Source organism: Bacillus rossius, chromosome 1 (assembly GCF_032445375.1).
Source record: "Bacillus rossius redtenbacheri isolate Brsri chromosome 1, Brsri_v3, whole genome shotgun sequence".
NCBI lineage: Eukaryota > Metazoa > Arthropoda > Insecta > Phasmatodea > Bacillidae > Bacillus > Bacillus rossius.
In genome coordinates, this window is record NC_086330.1 from 166427483 (window position 1) to 166449003 (window position 21521).

The 21521-nt window shown below is 38.1% G+C and overlaps 1 protein-coding gene across 1 annotated transcript in view; it reads left to right on the forward strand.

Moving 5' to 3' along the window:
* LOC134527097 (discoidin domain-containing receptor 2-like) overlaps positions 1–21521 on the forward strand; it is a 745508-nt gene that overhangs the window by 549403 nt on the left and 174584 nt on the right. The window contains exons 8-10 of the mRNA XM_063359451.1: positions 7131–7271; positions 9708–9954; positions 12443–12669. Of these exons, the coding sequence (XP_063215521.1) occupies positions 7131–7271; positions 9708–9954; positions 12443–12669 (615 nt within the window). The remainder of the gene's footprint in view (positions 1–7130; positions 7272–9707; positions 9955–12442; positions 12670–21521) is intronic.

Genomic DNA, 21521 nt, shown 5'->3' on the forward strand with positions numbered 1-21521 from the left:
CAGTGTCTCCAGCACGGAGGCTTGGTAGACGTGGTGGGTGATCCTCCGACCGAAGCTGCTCTTCTACTCCCCCGGCCATTGCTGTTCCCCGGTTCCCTTGTGTCTTGTTTATTCGCCTCCCTCGACTGCGCGGTCTGTCGACCACCTGCCGCGACATTCCCCATCCTCCTCCCCTCGCACAACCTCCGTCGCAGAAGGCCGTCGTCGGCCAAGGCCGGACCGCATTACACGGCTCGCCACCTCCGCTGAGGCAACTCGCCTTCTCCTAACTCCATCCTCAAACCACTCGCTGACGCACGGGAGAAACTCCACACCCTGGGCTGCGCACGGGCATCGACTACCAGACTCGGTGTCTTCCTCGTTCTCTTCTCCCCTCGACGGAGTGAGAAAAAAATGTGATGGTCGGAGGAAGAAAAACAAAAAGCTCTGTAATGGGATTTGTGAGGTTATCAGCAAGCTCACTTCAGCACCAACAACAGATGGTTCCGTAGCTTGCAACTTCGAAAGATATTTCAAATTATCTTCAACCCAGTCGATTGCTGTACATGAATAAAAAGTCTGGCAAAATTGTGGACACTGTTTAAAGGGCAAAAAGGTGGTTATTAATACTTAAACAGACCCAGTGAAAAACTCGCTGTTTATTGAACAGGATATCTTCTAAATTTACATAAAACTTATTTTTTTTGTCTCTTATGCGTTGCTAAACCATTCATCCCATTGTTTTGAAACATTCCACACTGGATCATCGAAACAGTAGGAACATCACTGTCACCATGCAATAAAAAAAAACTACCCCCATTCTCCGTTACCACCCCCTTAATTCAGTATTTTAACCATACTTATTGAAATTTTGTTCACTTTGTTTTCAAAATAAGGTTAAAATTACTATCTAAAGTTTATTTATAAATACAAAGCTGGGTTACTGTCTATTTAAATTAAGAAAAACATCTCCATTGCCTTTTCTCATCCCGTAGAGCTGAATTTCTGTACTTTTTGATGAAATTTAGCACAATTTGAGTTTAAATTTAAAAAGAAATTAATGTTTTTAAATGATTTAAAAATATATAAATGTCGAGAAAATACCCCCTCCCCCTTTTTACCCTTTACGGCAGAAATTTTGTACTTGATATAAATTTACACACATGACATTCAAAATACGATGGAGATTACTGTTCATCATATAATGGATAAAGTGTAAGGTTAATGCTGCATTGAATTTTGAAAAACCGCCTCATCCTTTTTCATCCCTTAGAGCATATTGTTGGTACATATAAATACAATAAAGCACAATTAATGTTAAAACAACAAGAAATTTACTGCTTTATCTGATTTTTAAATAGGCACCTCCATCTTTCAGTCACATCAGGTTTCTAAAAACCATCCCTTATACCACTTACTACCCCTAAAGGAATATTATGGTACTTCTTAATGAAATTTCGCCACCTCTACGTTTATGTTAAAAAAATTAACAATCTGCATTTAATTAAAATTTACCCACATCAAATTATCCATATCATTTTTCTGAAACCTACCCCCGTCTACATTTTCCACCACTTAAAGCATATTATTGGTTGTTGTACCTTGGACCATTTATCATAAAAATCGGAATTATCGAGTTATAAATACGACGTTTGCTGTTTTTTTGGACGCAATAGACTCTTCAAAGTGTTTTTGTTGTATTTGCAAAGGAATAAACCCACGATCTTTGCACAAAATATTTCCAGAAACAAAACAATAATATGTTGCATAGTGGACCATGGTACACGATGCTCATGTACCTTGGTACAACCATCCTATACCTTGGGCCACATTAATAAAGTAATAAGTCACCGAGCCTATACAATGAAATATATTAGAACTATGGTTAATAATCATTGTCATAAGCTGTTGCAAAAAAATACAAAAAACAGAAATAAGTTAAAACATTTTACAAACATAGTGTAAGTACCTCAAAAGTAAAACAAAATGCATTTAAAACAAAAAGTATTGCTTTCACTCTTAGTTAATTCAAAGGCACACATCCATAGAAGTAATGTAAATAATGTCACAAAATATACAATGAAAAATTCGGACACGTATCCTTTAGGTTACCTATAAAAACTTTAAACATTTGTTTGAAAAGCTCTTATTTATATGACTAGGCCCTACTGTTAATCAAACAATGATAGACCTACAAGAAATAGCCTATTAATAGGTAATTAGGTTTTAACATGAAACACAATAATCACAACTGTATGTTTTCCAGTCGTTGCCTTCTACCCCAGCGCACAGGAAATGAGTCCAGCGACCACATTTCATGCATCTGCACCACTTTTCGCCACTACAGTCAGCCTTCTTTGAATTCCTGCAGTAAAGACATTCTTTGTCAGCACTGTTTACAGTTGCTTAGTCGGTAGATTGGCCTACGTGAAGCACAGTGTCTTCATCTTCACTTTCAGATGACAATGGATTCGGTAGTTTCAGCTTCTTCGCCATGTTTGTAGGTATCAATATCTTCTCAGAATGTTCGCTTTTAATAGCTGACTTTGATTTAAGCACTTCACTTAAATCCTTGGCAACTTTAAAAGAACTTCTGTATTTCTCCTTTGAAGTTGTTTTACCCCTTGCTGTTTACCTTTATGTTGCTTTATAGCTTGTTTTTCTGGAGTGTCCGTAGCTATCATCGTCTTTCTATATCTTCTTCCTCTGTTTGAGATTTTCCTTGGTGCAGCCTTCGGATATGGCTGGATGTCTTCAGGGGTGACCATTTACTTTTCTTCTCTTTTCGTGTCAGGTGTAACACAGTAAACAGCACTATTATGAGAGTCACATGATCTGCTGGGAGTTGGTTCATTGAAAGCTTTAGAGGTTGCTTCTTCCTGCCCCCCTGATTCCATAATTTGGTTCTCTGATGCAGTTGTAAGCTTTTCTGATGACGGGTTTTCTATGGTCCGATCAGTAACTTATGCACTCAAAATGTCGTAATGGGAGAAGACTTTTGAGTTTAATGGAAATATTCCCGATTTTCTAAACCCAGACAAAATGTTATTTGGTGAAAATGCTCTTGGATAAGCCACCCCCAAAGCCTCTGCTACTGTATAAATGTCAAATGTTTTTCCCTTGTTGTTATACATCCATTCACTGACATCCTGATTGTAATAGGTCTTCAGTGGGCTATATACATATATGTCCAAAGGCAGGAGCTTGTAAGATGTGTGTGGGGGAAATGTTACCATTGTTGAAATGCTGCAACCCCACACACAAGCATTTCTTCACCATTGATGATAATATCTTGTACCATGGACCACTGGTCCAAGGTACAAGATGTATTTGTGGCCCAAGGTACATGATGTATTTTTTAACACGAATGGCTACTGACAGTCTAAAACACGACAGTAAGATAAATGCTTCTCATTTTTCACTCACCAAATAACGAGCTATCCAGCAGTGGTACACAACACAATGTTTATACAGGTAGTTTAAATAAAAAACACATTCAACGGGAAACGAAAAAATTTACTTCACACAGCTTAAAACAACTTTTTACTGCAGTACGCGCGATTCTTGTGTTAGCGCATCTCCACTCAACCTGGCGGGGGAAATCGTCACTAAGAATGACACACTTTATCCAGACATCGCTAGGTCGCAGCACAAGCACAATAATCAAACCGGCCCAAGGTACACCATGGTCAAGGTACAACACTCTCCCCTACTATCTTCATCTGATTTTAACAAAATTTTCAATTGAATACATGAGTTTTGGTAACTACTTCCCCCCTTCCTTAGCTCATCACTGTTTTCTACCCCTTAAATCAGAATTTTTTAATTCTTGATGAAATTTGGGACTTGACGTTCAAATTAAGAATACAATTTCTGTCTACATCCAATTTTGAAGGGAAAAGTCCCTTTCACCCTGCTTTTAGCCTAGATACTTAACCTAATACATAATTAAAGAATATCCTAATTCTACATTTCGTTTATTACATCCATATTTTAGTAAATTCTTTTATGAGTATTAAAATCAGGAGTTCATAAATTTCAATAAATGAAGATGTTCAGAACAATCATCCCGCGGTTTTGTGATGGACACAAAAAACCGTGCAATTATTCCATGTAGCTTACTTTTTGTTTGTACAGACGAGGCGTAACATCTACTTGCAGAATGTTTTAAAACGTACCCCAAACTCTGTGTGCGTTCTGCCGTCAGCATACTCAGTAGTCTTCATTGGAAATGGTAGACACGGATTATAGTCAATGTAATTAGTTAAGAAATCTAATAAAGTAACTTTAATTTAATTTATGGATTAGATTAAATAATACAGTTTTTTGCTTGGTTGAAATTTACCTAATTTTATAAGTGACTTTAAATTATCACGGGAAATATTATTTCCGGATTAATTTTACTTCGGGCTCTTCTCAAATTTATATATATATATATATACATTTATATAAAACAAGCCTTTAGTAATGCTCATTGATCTATCACAATGTATCTTCCTTGGTAGGTTAATGGTAATTGGAAACGCTTACAACATATTGTTTATAAGTGGCTCAAGGTAGCAAAGTTGTCTGTATTCTAAACAATTATTTAAATTATTTAAATTCAAGCAAAAGACTTATTTCATAACATGAAAATGTTAACACTTTTGCAGATAGGTGACTTTTTGACGATGAACCTCCTATATCCTTATACATTTTTAAAGATTGTTATGAAAAGTTTTTTTCCAACGATTTGAGTTCAGAATGATGAAATTACTCTCAATGATGTTAATTGATTAGTCAGCTGTTTAAATTTTTTTTCTCTAAATTTAGCAAAAGCACAGTTTTCAATTTATTAAGGGTTGTTCGTGATTTTACACGTAGTGTTGGTATTTACTTCCTATGTAAATAAACAATCAGGGATCGTCTTGGATTATTAAATATTTTCAAAAACTTTTTGAAACGTGCATGTTTAATCTTTTAGCAATGAAATCAACTTTTCGGTTTTATAAAACGGCGCGGATTATTTTACGAAGATACAGCTATCTGAAACTTTAAAGAACACGCAGTTTATTTGCGGTTTCAAACTTATATGAATTTTCCACGAATTTATTATATTTTCCAACAGATTCAACACAAAACTACTCCTGTGCAGTTGAATCCCTTGCAGGTCCCGCAACTGAGCCCCGTTCGGGGTATTAAATTGTTTGACGTTTAACTCAGGCATTGGGAAATGAATACGCCATTTTATCGAGACTGTGATGTGTTTGAAAAAGGGCTAAAATGGGAGGCTGACACATCCTGTCCTAGCATCATTTCCACCCGACATCCTGAATCTATTCAGCTAAACTGGGTTAACACAGAGGAGAAACACATACCGAGAGTTCCACAGCATATAGTATTCCGAATTTAATCGGCTTATTATCTTTGTTATTGTTTACAAATATGAAACCCTCAATTTGGGGATCACAATGAAATAACAAACACTAAATATTTAAACGAGTGAGGAAAACAGGTTCGTAAGGATAGCTAAATTAATTTTATACAGTTTGATTAGCTACGAATATTTATTTTAAGAATTAAATCACTACACATAATATCAGTTCACAAATCAAAAAGTATCTTTATATTCCACAGTTCACACACATCATTGAAGCTAGGCTCAGCAGTAGCTCACCCCTTACCCCGCACCTGCTCGGAAACGCAGTCTCGCACCACACGGTCACACACGAAAGGTCCCGTCGTTCTGGTTCTGCGCCGAAAGTTTGCTCTCCGAACTCGCACATCATTCAAGTCGCCTGTTCGAACTGCCATGGAGACCGGCGTTACCGCTTTTATACCCGTTGGCCGTCTTTCTGGTACGGACTGGAGTGGTTGTCGCATATTGCATCATACCTGGCCGACCCGACGCTCGAAGCATCCAGAACAGAAGTGTATTATTCACGCTACTGCACGCGGCGGCCTCTGTGACCCGTGAAATTTCCAGGTCACTCAGGGATAGATGACAAGCCAAAAAGGATGGCGTAGGGGCAGGGAGGTAGAGAGGACGGGCCGCCTTAATCTCCCACGGTATGTGCGTGTGACGTCAGTGGCCGTGCGAGCCCGCCAGTCACCCGGGAGCCACTGGCTCGGCGGACTGTCCAGCAAGTTGTACCTGGTTCGCACCGCGGCCTTGGTCCAAGCACGCTTTATAACTCTATATATCTTTAATCATTAAATTACTTAATTATACAATGGTTGCTTACAAATAACATATATCTTTACTCGTCTTCCGGAGGCACTGCGAGGTTTTAAAGGTTTATTCCAGCTATTGTTTCAAATATCGGCTATCAAGTTCAATATTATTATTATAGAATATTCTTTATTTTCTTTTAATATTTATTACTTATTCAAAAGTCTTACTCGTGTTCTTAAATACATCCATTCTCTTGTTTCTTCAAAATTCATTCCAGCTCCTAGTTGTCTTTTGTGAGCTATCTACGAGTTCTGCTTCCTAAAAAATCATTATTTGTTCGTCTGGGTGATATTTCATTATTTTTTACTCCATTACTTTGTCAGTATTCTAATAATCTTTAATGGAGGATACGTATCTCCATTCATTACATGACATGATTACTTACAGTGTATAGCTTTGCTTCTTTTCCTTAAGCCTTTTCCACAACGACATGGAAACGGAGACGAATCACGTGAACGGAGACGGATCTGACGGAACAGAGTTTCCACAATAGCACGCAGGCGGAATTCGGACCCGTACGGATTAGCTATGTAACGCTGAGATCTTCTGTTTACGTTGCTCCGTGCGACCGATAGAAGCCGAGTACTTGGCGGTGGTGATGGCCGTGTTTGTTTATGTTCTAAATACGTTGAACAATTTTTCTTTTATTTCTAGTCCGAGAATATCTCGTTTTCTATTATTACTTTATTGTATGTTTTGTTTTTTTTTTTAATAAAATTTTTATTTTCCGTATAGGCGCTATGATTACGAAGCGTAATTATTTAAAAAAAATTAAATGAGTAGTTCGTAGCCTTGAAATGCAATCTCACGTGTCCGCTCATTGTGGAAGCAGCAGACGTGGTAGTGAGCTGTTTCTGCAGATCCGTCTCCGCTCCCGTGCCACTGCGGAGCGGGCCCAGACTGGAGAATGACGTGTTTCGTGTCGCTCTGCTGACAGCGCCCATCCTCGGCAACATGACGGACGAGACGCTGGAGCAGTACTTCCTGCAGCAGGACAGCGTGCAGGAGGCCGCGTCTCCTCCGGGCGACGCGGGAGGCGAGAGCACGCACGCCCGCAAGGAGGTCACCCCGGGCACAGGTCAGTCGGTCCCCGCGCATGCGCGCCGATCCTCCTTCAGTTGGCCAGTCGCGTTAGTTGCAGTGGCCTCGCGGGAAACATTCAGGTTTACTCGCGGCACTTGCAGACTAGATCCTGTTATTAAATATCTGATTGCAATAAAGTATAGAAGGTCTCGGATGTACTATTTATGCCTTGAAATGACAAAATAAGGGTTTTCAATTCATTTCAATAGGTTTTTATTGGTCATTTTTTTACATTTGGTACATTCTCAATTTTAGTACACATTCCAGCACTCAATGCTCTTTTGTCTAGTTTTTCAATGATACATTTTTGGGTATATTATTAAGAATCACATTTTTTGCAGTTTAACATTGAAGGAAAATTTAAAAAACCTTCGTTTTGTATGAAGAGTTAAAAATTAGAATTATAGCCCAATTTCCAACATTGCAGGGTATGATTTCCCTTAACTTCACAAACTTTTACAAAGTACGTGTATTGGATGATAAAGCAATTTATGTTGAACTAATTTATCTAAAATTCAAACAATTACCAAAAAAATGTGAACAACTTAGGAATAACTACACCAGTACACAAACTAAATAAAAAAAACAGCTAATATAAAAAAAAATTCTAAATTGAAACGTGTAACATCAGTGTAAGACCACAAACAAAATTTAACGTTAAATAAATGAAAATTTTGTGGTACTAGATTTATAAATAAGAAAAAAGAGCTTTGTTAAAGTTTATACATCCGGTTTGTTTTATTAAATGTTCTATTACGAAACATGTTTTCCTATCGTAATTTTTTTTTGTTTTATAAATCTTTTTTGTAATAATGTATTTTTATATACCGTATTTAATACTTTATATATTTAATCACCATTAGCAACTTTACCACTTTATACTTTTTATTAATCGTTTTGTTAAGTTTTTATTATATTGAATAGTTGGTCTCAAATTTCTTTGTTATTTTTTTATAAAAGTTAATTTAGTTAAATACATTTAATTTTATTAGCTATTTACGCTTACTTTGGAAACCAAAATGTGGCTAGTAGAGCACAAGGCTGTAGGCCTTAAATTCGCATCATGCTATTATTAAATAATAATCATATTAAAGAATTTTTTGCGTTATAAAATTCAATAAAAGACACTCAAAGACATAACTATTTCAAATAAAGAGTAACATTAACTTACCATAATTAAAACACAGTCACTGCTGTGCGTGAATGTCGTTGAGAGTTGGGAATACTACTGGCTGATCTTGGGAGAGAATTGAGGTCCATGAAAATAGTTTTTGTTGTCAGTGTGGCAATCGTTAACCCTCCATGCTGGGGAATGCCCTGAGATATGTTTCTTTACTTGAGAAGGGCTTACGCGAAAGTGGCGATACATGTTTTATTTTTCTGACTGAGAGGAAAGTCTTAAGCCAGTCGGAACACAGGCGCATCAGATTTATCGACTGGATTTAAGTGCGATCCAACTGAAGTGTTAGCCTTGTGATCTCGCGTTTGGTTAGCAATATCCTGGTTGACACCTAAATGGGTACCAGATACGGGTGTGTTACAAGTATTTGCAGCTGTAAAGCAGAATTTTTGGTACACCTCAGTATCGTGGATGTGTTCTTTCCAGTAAGGTCTGCAACCGGGTACATGAAACTCACTGAGCTTTTTACAATAAATTTTAACAAATCAATGAATCATATATATATATATATATATATATATATATATTTAATTTGGATTTATTTATACAGCAAGAATGTAACAAATTCAGCACACTTATAATTTTTTATGCAGTGTTATATATTTAGTTAAATAAATTATTGAGTAAATAATTCAAAAATATAAATAGATACTGTTGGATATTTTTTTTATTTATCGTTGCAGGAATTAATTAAAACAAGATATATTTTAAAAACAGAACATAATTAACCTACCTTACAGTCACAATAGCTCGAAAATACTAGGTGATATGATTTTTAATAACTACGAAACTTACCTATCGCATTCGATTCATCATAAATTTTTGGCTATCCTACCGCAAAAAAAAATTACTTTTTTGTGTTGTGAGTACAGATTCGTTACAACCTGGGGATGGCCACGCATGAACAACTTTACGAATACTGCCTGAACCAGCCATTTGTTCCTTCTGTTGTTCTGCGCCATGTTTGCGGGATATTCAAAATCTTGTGTTAACCATAATTTTTCTATGTAGTAAAATTTCTTTTTAAGAATATGCATTTTATGAAAGTGACTGGCAAACAATAAGAAATATAATTATTATATACTAAACATCATCTCATATTAGCATACACATTTTCCTTAACGTTTTAGGTGTTGCAATATGGCGATGATGGTGTGGGAATTCCCTATGTGAAGTCACGCAGTCTCCAAACTTGGCTGTTGTTTCGGATCTCATCTCGTCCAACAAAGACCGCGTGGTTTGATGTTCCAGCGACGAGCGCGAGCAGCAACCACCAGGCGTACATCGGCCTGATCACCGGAGTGCTCGCCGTGGTGGTGCTCCTGCTCGCCTGCACGGTGGTGCTCATGGTGCGCCGCGGCCGCAAGAAGATGGCGCTCCTGCACAAGCACACGGCGCTCGTGTCCGCCACCGCCAAGCCGGGTGTCACCATCAACATGAAGGAGCTCAAGATGAACATGGCACTGTCCACGCCCATCATCAACAACGGCCTCACCAGGTGAGTCGGCTCGTTCTTCCGCGCCAGTCTCTCGTGAAGCCCCGACCTCACAAGCTATTCAGGGAAGGCCATGCGCATGATGCCTTACAAGGCTCACAATGGTGGAGACAAGCCTCAACTTAAATGAGTTGTCCAGTTTACCGCACCATTCAACCAACATTGCCTCACCACAAAAGTTTTTTTGAGACGTTTATAGCAGTGCAACTTTAACAGGCTTATGATGGTGAAGATAAGCCTCAGCCAATATTCAACCACCAGTCACACTATGTGAGTCAGCTCTTATATGTTGTCCCTTTTCTCGCAACAATCACTCAACATTGCCTCACCACAAAAGCTATTTTTAGAAGTTAATAGTCGTTCGTCCTAACAGGCTCATTGTGGTGACGACCATCCTTAACAGAAATTCAACAATGGTCACACCACGTGAGTTGGCTTGAATAGGTTGTCGAGTCTTTCGCAATAGTCAATAACCTACTATTTCTTCACTTTATAAGCTTTTTAGTGCACACTTATTTGTTCAGACTCGAAAGTTCATAAACTATAAAGATTTATGTCGAAAACACTCATTAACAACTCATTCGATTTTTTAATAAGCTAGATAGATGCTAATAGTCATTTAAAACTTTGTTCCTGAAAGCGTGTTTTAAATTTTGTTTAGCATCTAGAAACACTAATTTTAATCTTAATACTTTTAAATGCAGCTAAAATTGTGATGTGGAATTTGAGTGTAATTTTTGTGTTTTTGCTCTTAGATAGTTTGGTTAAATTTTCTTAAAGTTATGATTATTTTATAGAATTTCATTAATTTCGGATTTTAAGATTTCAGTACTCCGCTTAGTCCTTATCAGTATTGGTCGTGACCAACCACGTGACAGACAGTCAGATCTGCAGTACAGCCTGCATGGTAAATATGTGCTGTACGAGGAGTTAAGTTGAATCAGGGATAGAATTAATTCATCAAAAGGGAAAGAGTGTAGAATAGACCCAATAAAGTAAAATATCCCCTGGTCGTGTCTGCCAAAATTTCAACTCAGATTGTGTTCGGGAGTTTGGAGTCCTGCGCATTGTCATAGGCTGGCATATCTAAGACAAAGACATAAAAATAAAAAAAAATATCTGTTTTACCAAAGGGATTATCTTACTAGCAGTAGTAAATCATATGAGCTCGTACTTAATTTGACAAATCATTCAGTCAATCAAGAGAAATATGTCTTCGCTTGGCCAACAGTTCAAGCAAATAAGGGAGCACACCTTACCCAGAGAACGGTATTCGAAGACAGAGGAATTACCCATTTCTTTAGAAGGCAACTTCTTACCTGAATATGGTCACTACAATGCTGACCAAAAACGAAGAAAAAGTTTCATTTTTTAAAAAAATTGTAACAACCCACAGGCCGTAGTAAAAAAAATATTACCATAAAGTACGTATAATAGATACTTAATTAAGTCTCCATGTTTTAATTTCGTCAGAAAAGCATTTAAATTTGTAAAAACATATTATTTACATTCTGCTGTGAGTATAATCCAAGAAGTTTGCCTTTTTAAATAGGAAACTTAAAATTTCGCTGGTTAAGTAATTTCTATGATAGGCTCCACAGCTCTCAACATCTTGAGAAAAAACCACAGGTTGGCATTAGCTGCTCACTTGAATAAAAATAAACATATTGTCTGTGATTCAATACTAATTTAGATGAAGGTTCCTCATTAGCTCAAATTAATACTCAATAACTGCAGTAGCCTTTTAAATAAATAAGTATTTGTTATTTTTCTATCGCGAAATGAAACGGCGAAATATTCTAGTGTGTAAATATAATTATTAACTACTACACAGAAAAAGTGTACTTTTACAAAGATTCCTTTGGAAACAAGTTGCCAAAATATAATTTTTTGCATACAACAGGAAATATATTGTAACTTCAACACATGCCTATGGTTATTTTTGCATACATAAAAAATACTGTTTTCGAAATGATACTGAGTAATTCTTAAGAAAACTGGCTAATAATTTTAAATATGAATTGATGTTTCAGTCAAGCACAGTTTTTTCACACCATGGAAAAGATAATAAAATATATTTACAAATTTTATTTTATTTTGTTGTATCATGATTGTTATGTGCGCAGTTAACACTGAAAAGCTTTTTAGAGAACGGTTTACGGTTTTACTATTAGAGGTACTGGGATAACACAAAGCATAAATGCCCGGGTATTAATACAAACCCAGTGTTACTGTGAACACAATTTTTTATTGATACATGTTTTTGCAAATGTAAATATTTACAAATATATGTAATTTTACGTGAATAATTCAGTTCCATTTTATTTAAAAAAAAAATATTACAGTGTAGCCAACATTGATCCTCCACGCACCACAATTGTATGTGAAACAAGTCAATAAACGTGTTACACGTGTTACTTATATTAAATTGTAAACATGTATTGGAGCACATTATGCTGAGGTCTACCACCGACTTAATGCTCGCTCGCAGGACGCGGACGGTGTCGAAGAACAAGGTCGGGGGCACGACCCCGGCGCCGCCCTGCTCCAACGGCAACGCCTACGGCAACGTGGCCGTTGGCGGCGAGGAGTCGGAGGACAGCGAGAACTCGTCCGTGTACCACGAGCCCTACAAGCTGCTGCCGTCGGCCAAGCAGGAGTACGGCTGCCTCCTCAAGAAGGACACGCTCTCCTCCAGCAAGAGCGGCGAGTACACCGGTGAGTGCTTCTGGCGAGACGGCTTTCAAGTCGAAGCCTGGACCACGGTGCTCTTGGCACCGCTCTCGACGACTCTGAGGGGGTTATAAACACGGAGAAGTGGTCCCACAGTTATGTGGTGCCCACCGAAAGTTGAGATCTTGTTATAGATAAAAGAGCTTAATTATGATTAAATACAGTTTATTGGACATGCTCCATAAAAGTTATTTTGACAAAACTGCAATGGCGCATGTCCAAAAAATTTTACAGAATCTAAAATCCCCATTGCACGATCAGGTGAAAAAAGTAGAGCTTAATTAAATTTAGACAACTTTGGTCTAACCTGGAATCTGGCCAACCGGGCATTTGACCAGAGCACAAGTTTTGAGAGTCAGGATAATTTGAGGTGCAATTAAAAATTGAGGGACGGGAAAAATACTTTTTTAATTTACGGTAATGATTTGATTTTCAAAAATACATGTGAAATCCTACATTCGTACAATTTAAAGCACGACAGAAAGACGTGTTATATCCTCGAGTTTGCTGTAAGAGAAATATGTCATCTGTTTGTTGCACGTTGATTGAGAGCCTGTTTCTTTGAAAACCCTTGTTTTTAGTTGTATTATGTGTTGTTTTAAAACAAATAGTAAATAATCTCTGAATTTGTAAAATTTTATGATGTTTGTTGAAAACTGTAAAAGGAAGAGCGCAGCTAAACATTATCTGTTTGAAATCGGGGACCGCCTGGAGTGAAATGAATCTGCAGAATAATCGTGGCTTTATATAATTTGAAAACTTCTATTTCAATACTTTTTGCACGACTTTGTTATTTAGTGGTTGATTTTTCTTGTAAGGTATAGGTATTTGTTGCATTTATGTAATATTTAACCATTGATACCTTGTTACAATTTTTTACCACACATGCATTAAATTGTTTTGGAACACATTTTGTCACATGGTAGGTATATTTCATAAGTTATCTGTCATGCGAATTATTATAAGCTGATTTTCATAAAAGAACGCGATTTTCTGACTTTATTGAGTCGTGACCACTCAGTAGAATTTAATTGTCTGCGCTTCCACAGCTGGGTAACATTTACACAATATATTTAATATAGCCGTTTTTAAAATATTTCTTACTAAAGATCTGAAAAAAGGCAAAAAACTCAAAATGACATAGTGAGTCAGGCCTACTGACTTTCTGTGTCGAAATGTGTGAGATTATTTTCTGGTCGGCAGCATTAAATGTGAAAAAGCAATTTTTCACCAATTACAGCCAAAACGTGGCAATTTCGGACAAAGTGCTCTGAAGCAAATAACAAGATGACATTCTCCCGCAATAATTACGTCATACTAAATATTTAGTTACGTGGCTGCTTAAAACGAGGCTGACCAGCCAACTTGGTAATCCAGTTAGGGATTCCTAGGGGTAGCATCACCCCCCCCCCCCCCAACAATTTTCTTGGAGCGTCGGCAAAACAGTTACAAATGCCGTCTATAAGTGTAAGTGGTGCTTTGAGATATTTAGAAAACCTATCTAACCTGCTCTCTCCCAGCACCTTCTCATGAAGTCCGGGAACCTCTTGGTCTTTCGAGGGTTCCCAGCGCCCCATAGCATGAAGTTTCGTAACAAGGATGCCATTGTCCTCGCAGATTCGAGTGTTATGTCAGGAGCTTTGATGACAAAACACTGGTGAGCACTACGAGACCTTTCCATGGAATAAACCAGGCATATAAAAGGCGCGGGGTGACCGGCGAAGTTCAGTGAAATGAAGTGCGTGAATGACATCTTGGCGACCGATAGCGGGAGACGAGCGACTGGATTTGTGTGACAAGACCGGAGCCACGGCACAGTTTTACGACGCGGCGGACGAGTGAGTAGGCCGAAGTAGGTTGTTGAGACCGAGGTGTAGTAATATACGAACTATATATATATAAAGAGAGAGAGAGAGAGAGAGAGCAACAGTCGAGTAGTAGAGTAAATAGTGGACTTTTAAAAATGTGATTAAAAATTGGATAGTCATTTAATGGTTTTAATTTAGGAAAATTGTACATTGTAGTTAAGGTCATGCTCAAATTAACTATTTTGAGCTCTCCTTTTCAGACCCTTCATCCAATTGTAATATTTGGTATCAGAAGAAGGGACCGCCCTATTATGGATTTCGTCGCTTAAATTAAAATAATAAAATAAAATAAAATAAAATTGTAAAAAATTAAAATTAATATACTTGGTATTAGATTAGTGTTGGAACCCGTAGTTAATTTTGATTAAAAATTTACGCTGGTTATACGTACAATTTGAGTGAAGTTAAAAGGAAAATAGTGGTTTGCCATGGACTTTGACTTGTTAATATATATGTGGTTGAGAAAGAACGCACTTCAATATCACGGAATATAATTTTTTTATTTGTTTTGTTTATTTAAAATTAAAAATACTCTTACGGCATTTGTTTGGTGACGTAATTTCTGAAACTAGTATTTTATTTATGAAGTTATTGTAGGAATATATCTTAAATTTTAAAAATTTTTATGTAAAATTTATTATTTTCTAACTGTGCAGCGTTTGTATAAAAACACACTGTTCAGCTAAGGTATTATTTCGTTTATCTTTGCAATATAAATTTAACTGTCCATTTATTAAGTACTAACTGCAAGTGCACGCTTCGCTGTGTTTTTTGGTCGTAATTTATGTTTTTATAATACAATGTTTGGTATAAATGTCATGTGTATATAGACTTTTTTTATCCATTTTTTTTATCTTTTTTAACAAATAAATTTTTCATATTGAGTAAATACAAATAGCTTTCATATTGTAAATTATTTAAAAGAAATTGTATTATTTATAAATAATTTAGATACTTTACCATAAACAATATTTTTAGTCATATTTTCGTGTTGCATTAGTACTTATGATCTGGTTTTCTCCGCAACCTGATCTAGATAAGGCAACTTACAATATTGTCCGTGGGAAAAATATTATTCTTTTAAATCTATTACGACATACTTAAAAGTGGGTCCTGCGCTTTATTTATAGTGACTGCAAACGATACCTTCACAGAAAAGTGTTACCTTTTAAAACTAAATGGTAAATCTGAGGGTATCATTGGAATGCGAGGTATTAGTACCGTTTGCCCAACTGCTGGCCCAGTCAAACTATAGCTACTATGACATTGTTTCTAAGAAATTTAACTTGAAGTCTGGTTCCGTTACATAAATTTAGTGGTCTGAAGTTATGTAATTAAATAATGGTACGCCAATTTTTAATTTTAACGAATGTGGGGTTAGCCCACGCAGATTCAATGATTTTAAAAATTCTTGAGGGCAATGTACGGCATTTTCTTGATCCATGACGGATTTAATGGCAATATACTATACGATGTCACCTGGTAGTTTAGACATTATTTTGTCGTTGATGGTGTCAACGCTTATATTCTTAGCAGCTAAATTGACCTCTCACGCATCCTTTTATAAGTTTTATCACGGATACTGGGTACATCCGGATACACTTTAGACACATGTTCTTCAATGTTGGTCTCGATCTCACCAATTTCTTGATCAGTGGAAATATTTTTGGCTGATTCAAGTACATTCCCGTCACCAATCAAAAGGACTTTTACTGGGAAATCTGTGCTTCTTCCACCTAAGTGACTCATCATGTTGGTATTCAACTTCAAGGATTCAACTGACTTACACAATGGGGAAGATTTTAAACAAGATATATTAATATATGCTCAAGTTCCCCTAACTATTGCAGGCAATGTTTTTCTGACATCACCAGAAAAAAAATTAAGTTATTCCACCCATAACTTTATTTGTGCTTTTTTATGTCTTTGAGAGTTGTATATAAGGCCTCCACGTGAGCTCTATGTGTAAGTAATAGTGCACTCATCCCATATTATTAGACGTGCATCTTACAAAACCTTGCCCAATTAGTTATTTTTACGCATAGACCACACACTGTCTATTTCAAGTGATACTGTATGGAGTAGTTCAAAAGTGGAATGAGCAGGCCTTCCTCCTAACAATCGTTTGGCAGCAATACCTGACGACTCAACGGCTATGGCTATTTTTCTCTGTGACCTACTTTCACTAATATTAAATTGGTCACAAAAGTCTTGCCGGTACCACCTGGAGCGTCAAAAAAATGTTTTGCCTTCGTCAGTAAATAACGCTTTTTATAACAGAATTATAAGCGAAATTTTGACCACTTACTACTTGGATTCATATTTGGGAATATGTTTATTCTATTAATTTAAATCATATGGTCTCCACAAAATCTATTCTAGAGGGTCAATATTCTTAGTGTTATCGCGTATCGGTGCCGGTAGTTCAAACTCTGTAAGAGTTTATTGTACATATGTCAAGAATTTTATCCTCTATCAATGTGAGCCCTTCATTGTATATTTTATCATTCTATTGCATAAGAGGGTCATAATATTCGTTTAAAACTCTATTTGATATGTCTTCACACAAATTATTACAATTTTTTCCATAATTTTGTAGGGAAATTATTATGATGATAAAAATTACTCTCTAAGTTTTGTTGCTTACTCATAAATTACTATGTCTGAAATAGTATTTTCCCAATGATCATCTCCTAATTATCCTAAGCATTTGGAAGCGCTTTGATGTGTTGCCAAAATATTACCATTAACAGTTCTAAGATTTTCGAAAGAAATTGGTCCGCACACATTGATTTCGATGCACATTATAAAAACGGCTTATAGCTGCGTTTTTTTGCACCAGGGTAACCATCACTATCTAGGCCACGTTTTCTTCTAGAAAATCTACTTCTTTCTTAGGTGTAATATTGGGGCAATTCATGTTAAAACAAAGTTTTTGGAAAATCGTCATTTCTTTAGAGCTCTAAAAATCAAGTTAGATTAGATGCACAAGGATCATTAACACGATCTTGAAGAATTTTATTATTAAAATAAATTATTTGTACATTTTTCAAATCGTCTGCTAAGTGAACGACTGCTTGGAAGTGTTCATAAAAAGGAAACTTAAAAATTCTCAAAATAGCTTTAGAAGTGCTAATATTGAGACAATTACGATATTTTTCTACCTCATCTTTATTATTGTGCAAAGTGAATGTGACTTGATCAGAACTTGTATAAATGTACTTGCATATATATTCAATAGGTTTTACTAACTGGCAAAATTCCACGTTAATGTGTGCGTTAAAAATAAGTAATAAAAGCGGATTATAAGGAACCACCCAACTATTGTCCACATTCATTTCAGTTTCCCTCATACAGAGTTCATGCACAAGAAAAAAATACCTAAAAAGGGACACCACATTAATGCAATGGTCCGACCACACCTGATATCGTTTACGAGTCTGAATAATGACACGACCTATGGAGTGTATAGAAAACATAATAAGTGGTTCCTCTGTGCTATTTTGAGCTCTATGTCTATAGTTTGGGTAGCCACCATCACCAGTTTTTTTCTGGGATAAAATTCTCCTTGGAACACATGTTTTCTTTCAAAAACTGTGATGTCGGGTTATTTGATCCACAAGAGCCATGATTAATGTTTTTCATAACAATGTTGCAATGTCCAGGATCTTGTTGTTTATAGGATACTAGCTGACCCGACAGAGACGTTGTCCTTTTATTCAATTCAAACTGGAATACTATTCTAATAATAATTATTTCAATTGTTGTATATTTTGATATTGTATATGTTTGTAATTTTTTATTAACTCTATAACATATTGTTAATTGAAATGCTTGTTCATACACAACATTGTTAGTTTTATTTCCTGGCGCGTAAATAAATAATGCTGATGGTTTTCCGACACGGAAACAGGTGACATACAGTTGGCCATGTGAAAAACATGGATTTCAAGATTAATACCACAAACACTCAACGACTGCCCTTGCGATTTATTTATTGACATTGCAAATTCAAGCCACACTGGAAATTGTAACCGTTTAAAGTCGAATGGCATGTCGTTCGGAATCATAGGGATGCATGGAATCAAAACGTCTTTGCCATTATACTTCCCTTTTAAAATTGCGTCTTCGATGACGTTGTTCTTAATTTATTCACCACAAGCCGGGTGCCATTGCAAATACATGGCTGGTTTATGTTTCGTAACATTATGACTATCGATCAGATTTTTAGTTGCGGATTATGAGGTGGTAATCCGGGCAATTATAGGGAATTTAAAAATTCCGTTGGATAGTTGACAACATCATCTTGGATAGCAACGGAATTAACCGATTTGTATGTCATCAATTCTCCAGCTATCTTACTTTGAATGAAAATTCATTTCGTTGACATTAACGTTTTATGCAGCCAATATAACACGTTCACTTAACAAAACATGATTTTTGTAATTTTCAGCATTGTTTAGGAAAACCATCTCGATGAGTTCGGTCTTTGATTTAGAAAAGTGTCAATAATTTGCAGGGAATGTAATGTATCCAGACAATGTGTCTACAGGAAATTTGCCATTACCAAAATCGAGCAATTTTTTGGAAAATACTTTACCAAATTCGTCATTTTTGCAATACGACTCGCATATTCATATTGTAACGATTTACTGCCGGTTCGTAAAGGATAGCCCAATTAAAGATTTTTATCACACACAGTTTTATTTTTTGTCACCATTTACATTACTAGCTAATAATCTGAAAATGCAAATTAATAAATCGCACTTAAAAAAATGTTGCTTCCTCCAGTCACTCGTTTCTCACAATCCACACGCCTCGCTGGGTCGCACCTCTGGCGCAACTCTCGCCGCAGTACCCCTCGTGGGTCTCCGCCGCGGAACTCCGTCGCCACACTCCGCCGCCATCGCCGCACTTCCCCTTCGCCGAGATCCCACTCGACGCCCCGCTCGGAATTTGCTCGGAACTCCGCCGCGCCCGCGACACTATCGCCCGGAACTGAACTCTTCGCCCTGGAACCTTCGTCTAGGGACTTCGGCACTCTATCGCCCGGAAACTCCGCCGTGGGAAAACTCCCGACTTCACTCTAAACTCACTCACTCCCTGCCCTGGAACCTTCGTCCAAGGACTTCGCCACTCTGCCGCACCCGCTGCACTATCGCCCCGGAAACTCCACCGTGGGTGAGCTCCCGCCTGAACTCTCTCTCTCTGAACTCTGCTGCTGAGGCCGACGTCCACTTTTTATATATCAGCCGCCATTTCTGGAACTCACAGTGCGGCCGGGGCTAGTCGCGTCATTCCGCACCGACACGACGGCAGAAATCTCTCGAAACACATGTCGGCGGCTTCCATAGCTCCGCAGCTGTCAGGTTTCAGTTACGTGTCAAAGGCAGGGGGCCGCGTGGGGAGTGGTGGGAAGGAGGGGGGAAAGCGACAATCCTTGTTATCTTCCAGGCGCGCGAGGCGCATATCATGTTGCGGCAGCCACCAGCCAGCTCTTCACCTGCACGTGTCCCGGCCTTGCTCACATTTGTAGCATTGCCCCCTCCTTAAACCTGTTCGTCCCGAAAAGGTAACAATGCGCTGTTGTGAGCCATGTGGCGAAGCCATCCTACGCAGCGGGCAGGTGTACTGAATATAGCCCACTTCCTGACAGATGTAATAACGCGGCCATCCTCCGAATTTTCGGGTCCGTATGCCAGCTTTGCGGTGACTATGAGTCTCGCTCTTCCGCACCTGCTGCTGTGGCACTTCCCTTTCCACCAGGCAACCCCGCTGAACACGTTCCAATTCCAGGCACCTCCCTTGAGAATACCCTTGTCGGCACAGAGAAGCAGAACATCGTACGCGACTTACCATTTCTTTAACCAGTGAGTTACTACTAGCTCGCTGTAGGAAAGGTTTTGATGGAGATTAAAAACTGACGAAAACTAGCTTCTACTGCGCAGCTTAGGTTCCCCCCTCCCTTCTTTGCGACAGAGAATTTCCGTCACTCCCCTCTCTGTCGCAAAGAAGGGAAGGGGGAACCTAAGCTGCGCAGTAGAAGCTAGTTTTCGTCAGTTTTTAATCTCCATCAAAACCTTTCCTACAGCGAGCTAGTAGTACCACCCTCCTTAATCCCGCTGTCACATCAATGTCCATCCTCCTTCAGTTTCTTCACACGATTCGGACAGTCACGTTGGACGTGCCCTCTTTCTCGACACGCGTAACATCGTGGACGACCTCGTCTCCCTCGGTCCGGTAGACTCTTATCCTGTTCGATCGTTGTTTTACAGCGTTGTACTTCTCCCTTGGGCTTCCTACCACGATTCGGACATTCGTGACCTAGTTCTTTGCAGACGAAGCACCGCTGTCTTCCTCTTGTTTTCCGAAACTGCGATCCATTCAACAGCTTCCTTGGTGTTCCAAGTATAATCTTTTCGTTGGTATCTGAGCGGCCATTCGCTTGGTGGTAAGGTTCTATCATGGCCTGTTTCGCACTGATAATAATATTTCTTGAGGCCATGCAGGCACCTTCGATTTCCAGGGCATGAACCAAGGCCTCGCAGCTCTTCTTGTGCCAGGCCAAACGAAGAGATTGCTGAACCTCCGCATCTCGGAGCCCGTCTATAAAAGCACGAGTGGCTAGTTGCTGGCGGAACTATTTTGGTTCTTCTGGGTAGGTGAGGTGCACAAGTCATTCGATGTCGGCTTTAAACTCTTGGAGGGTTTCCGAAGATCTCTGTTGACGTATATTCAGGGCTGTTCTGTATACCTCGCCCATGTGTCAGTCACAATACCTCAGCTCAAGGGCCTCTACTAATACCCCATAATCTTTCTGGTCTGTAACTGGTATGGTCTGCAGCAGCTCTAGTGGAGATCCTCGCAGGCCCAAGACGAGTGCCGTAGCCTTTTCTTCATCGTCCCAGCCATTCACTTCAGATTATGCCTCAAACTGTCGCATGTAGACAGCCCACGACGATTGACCAT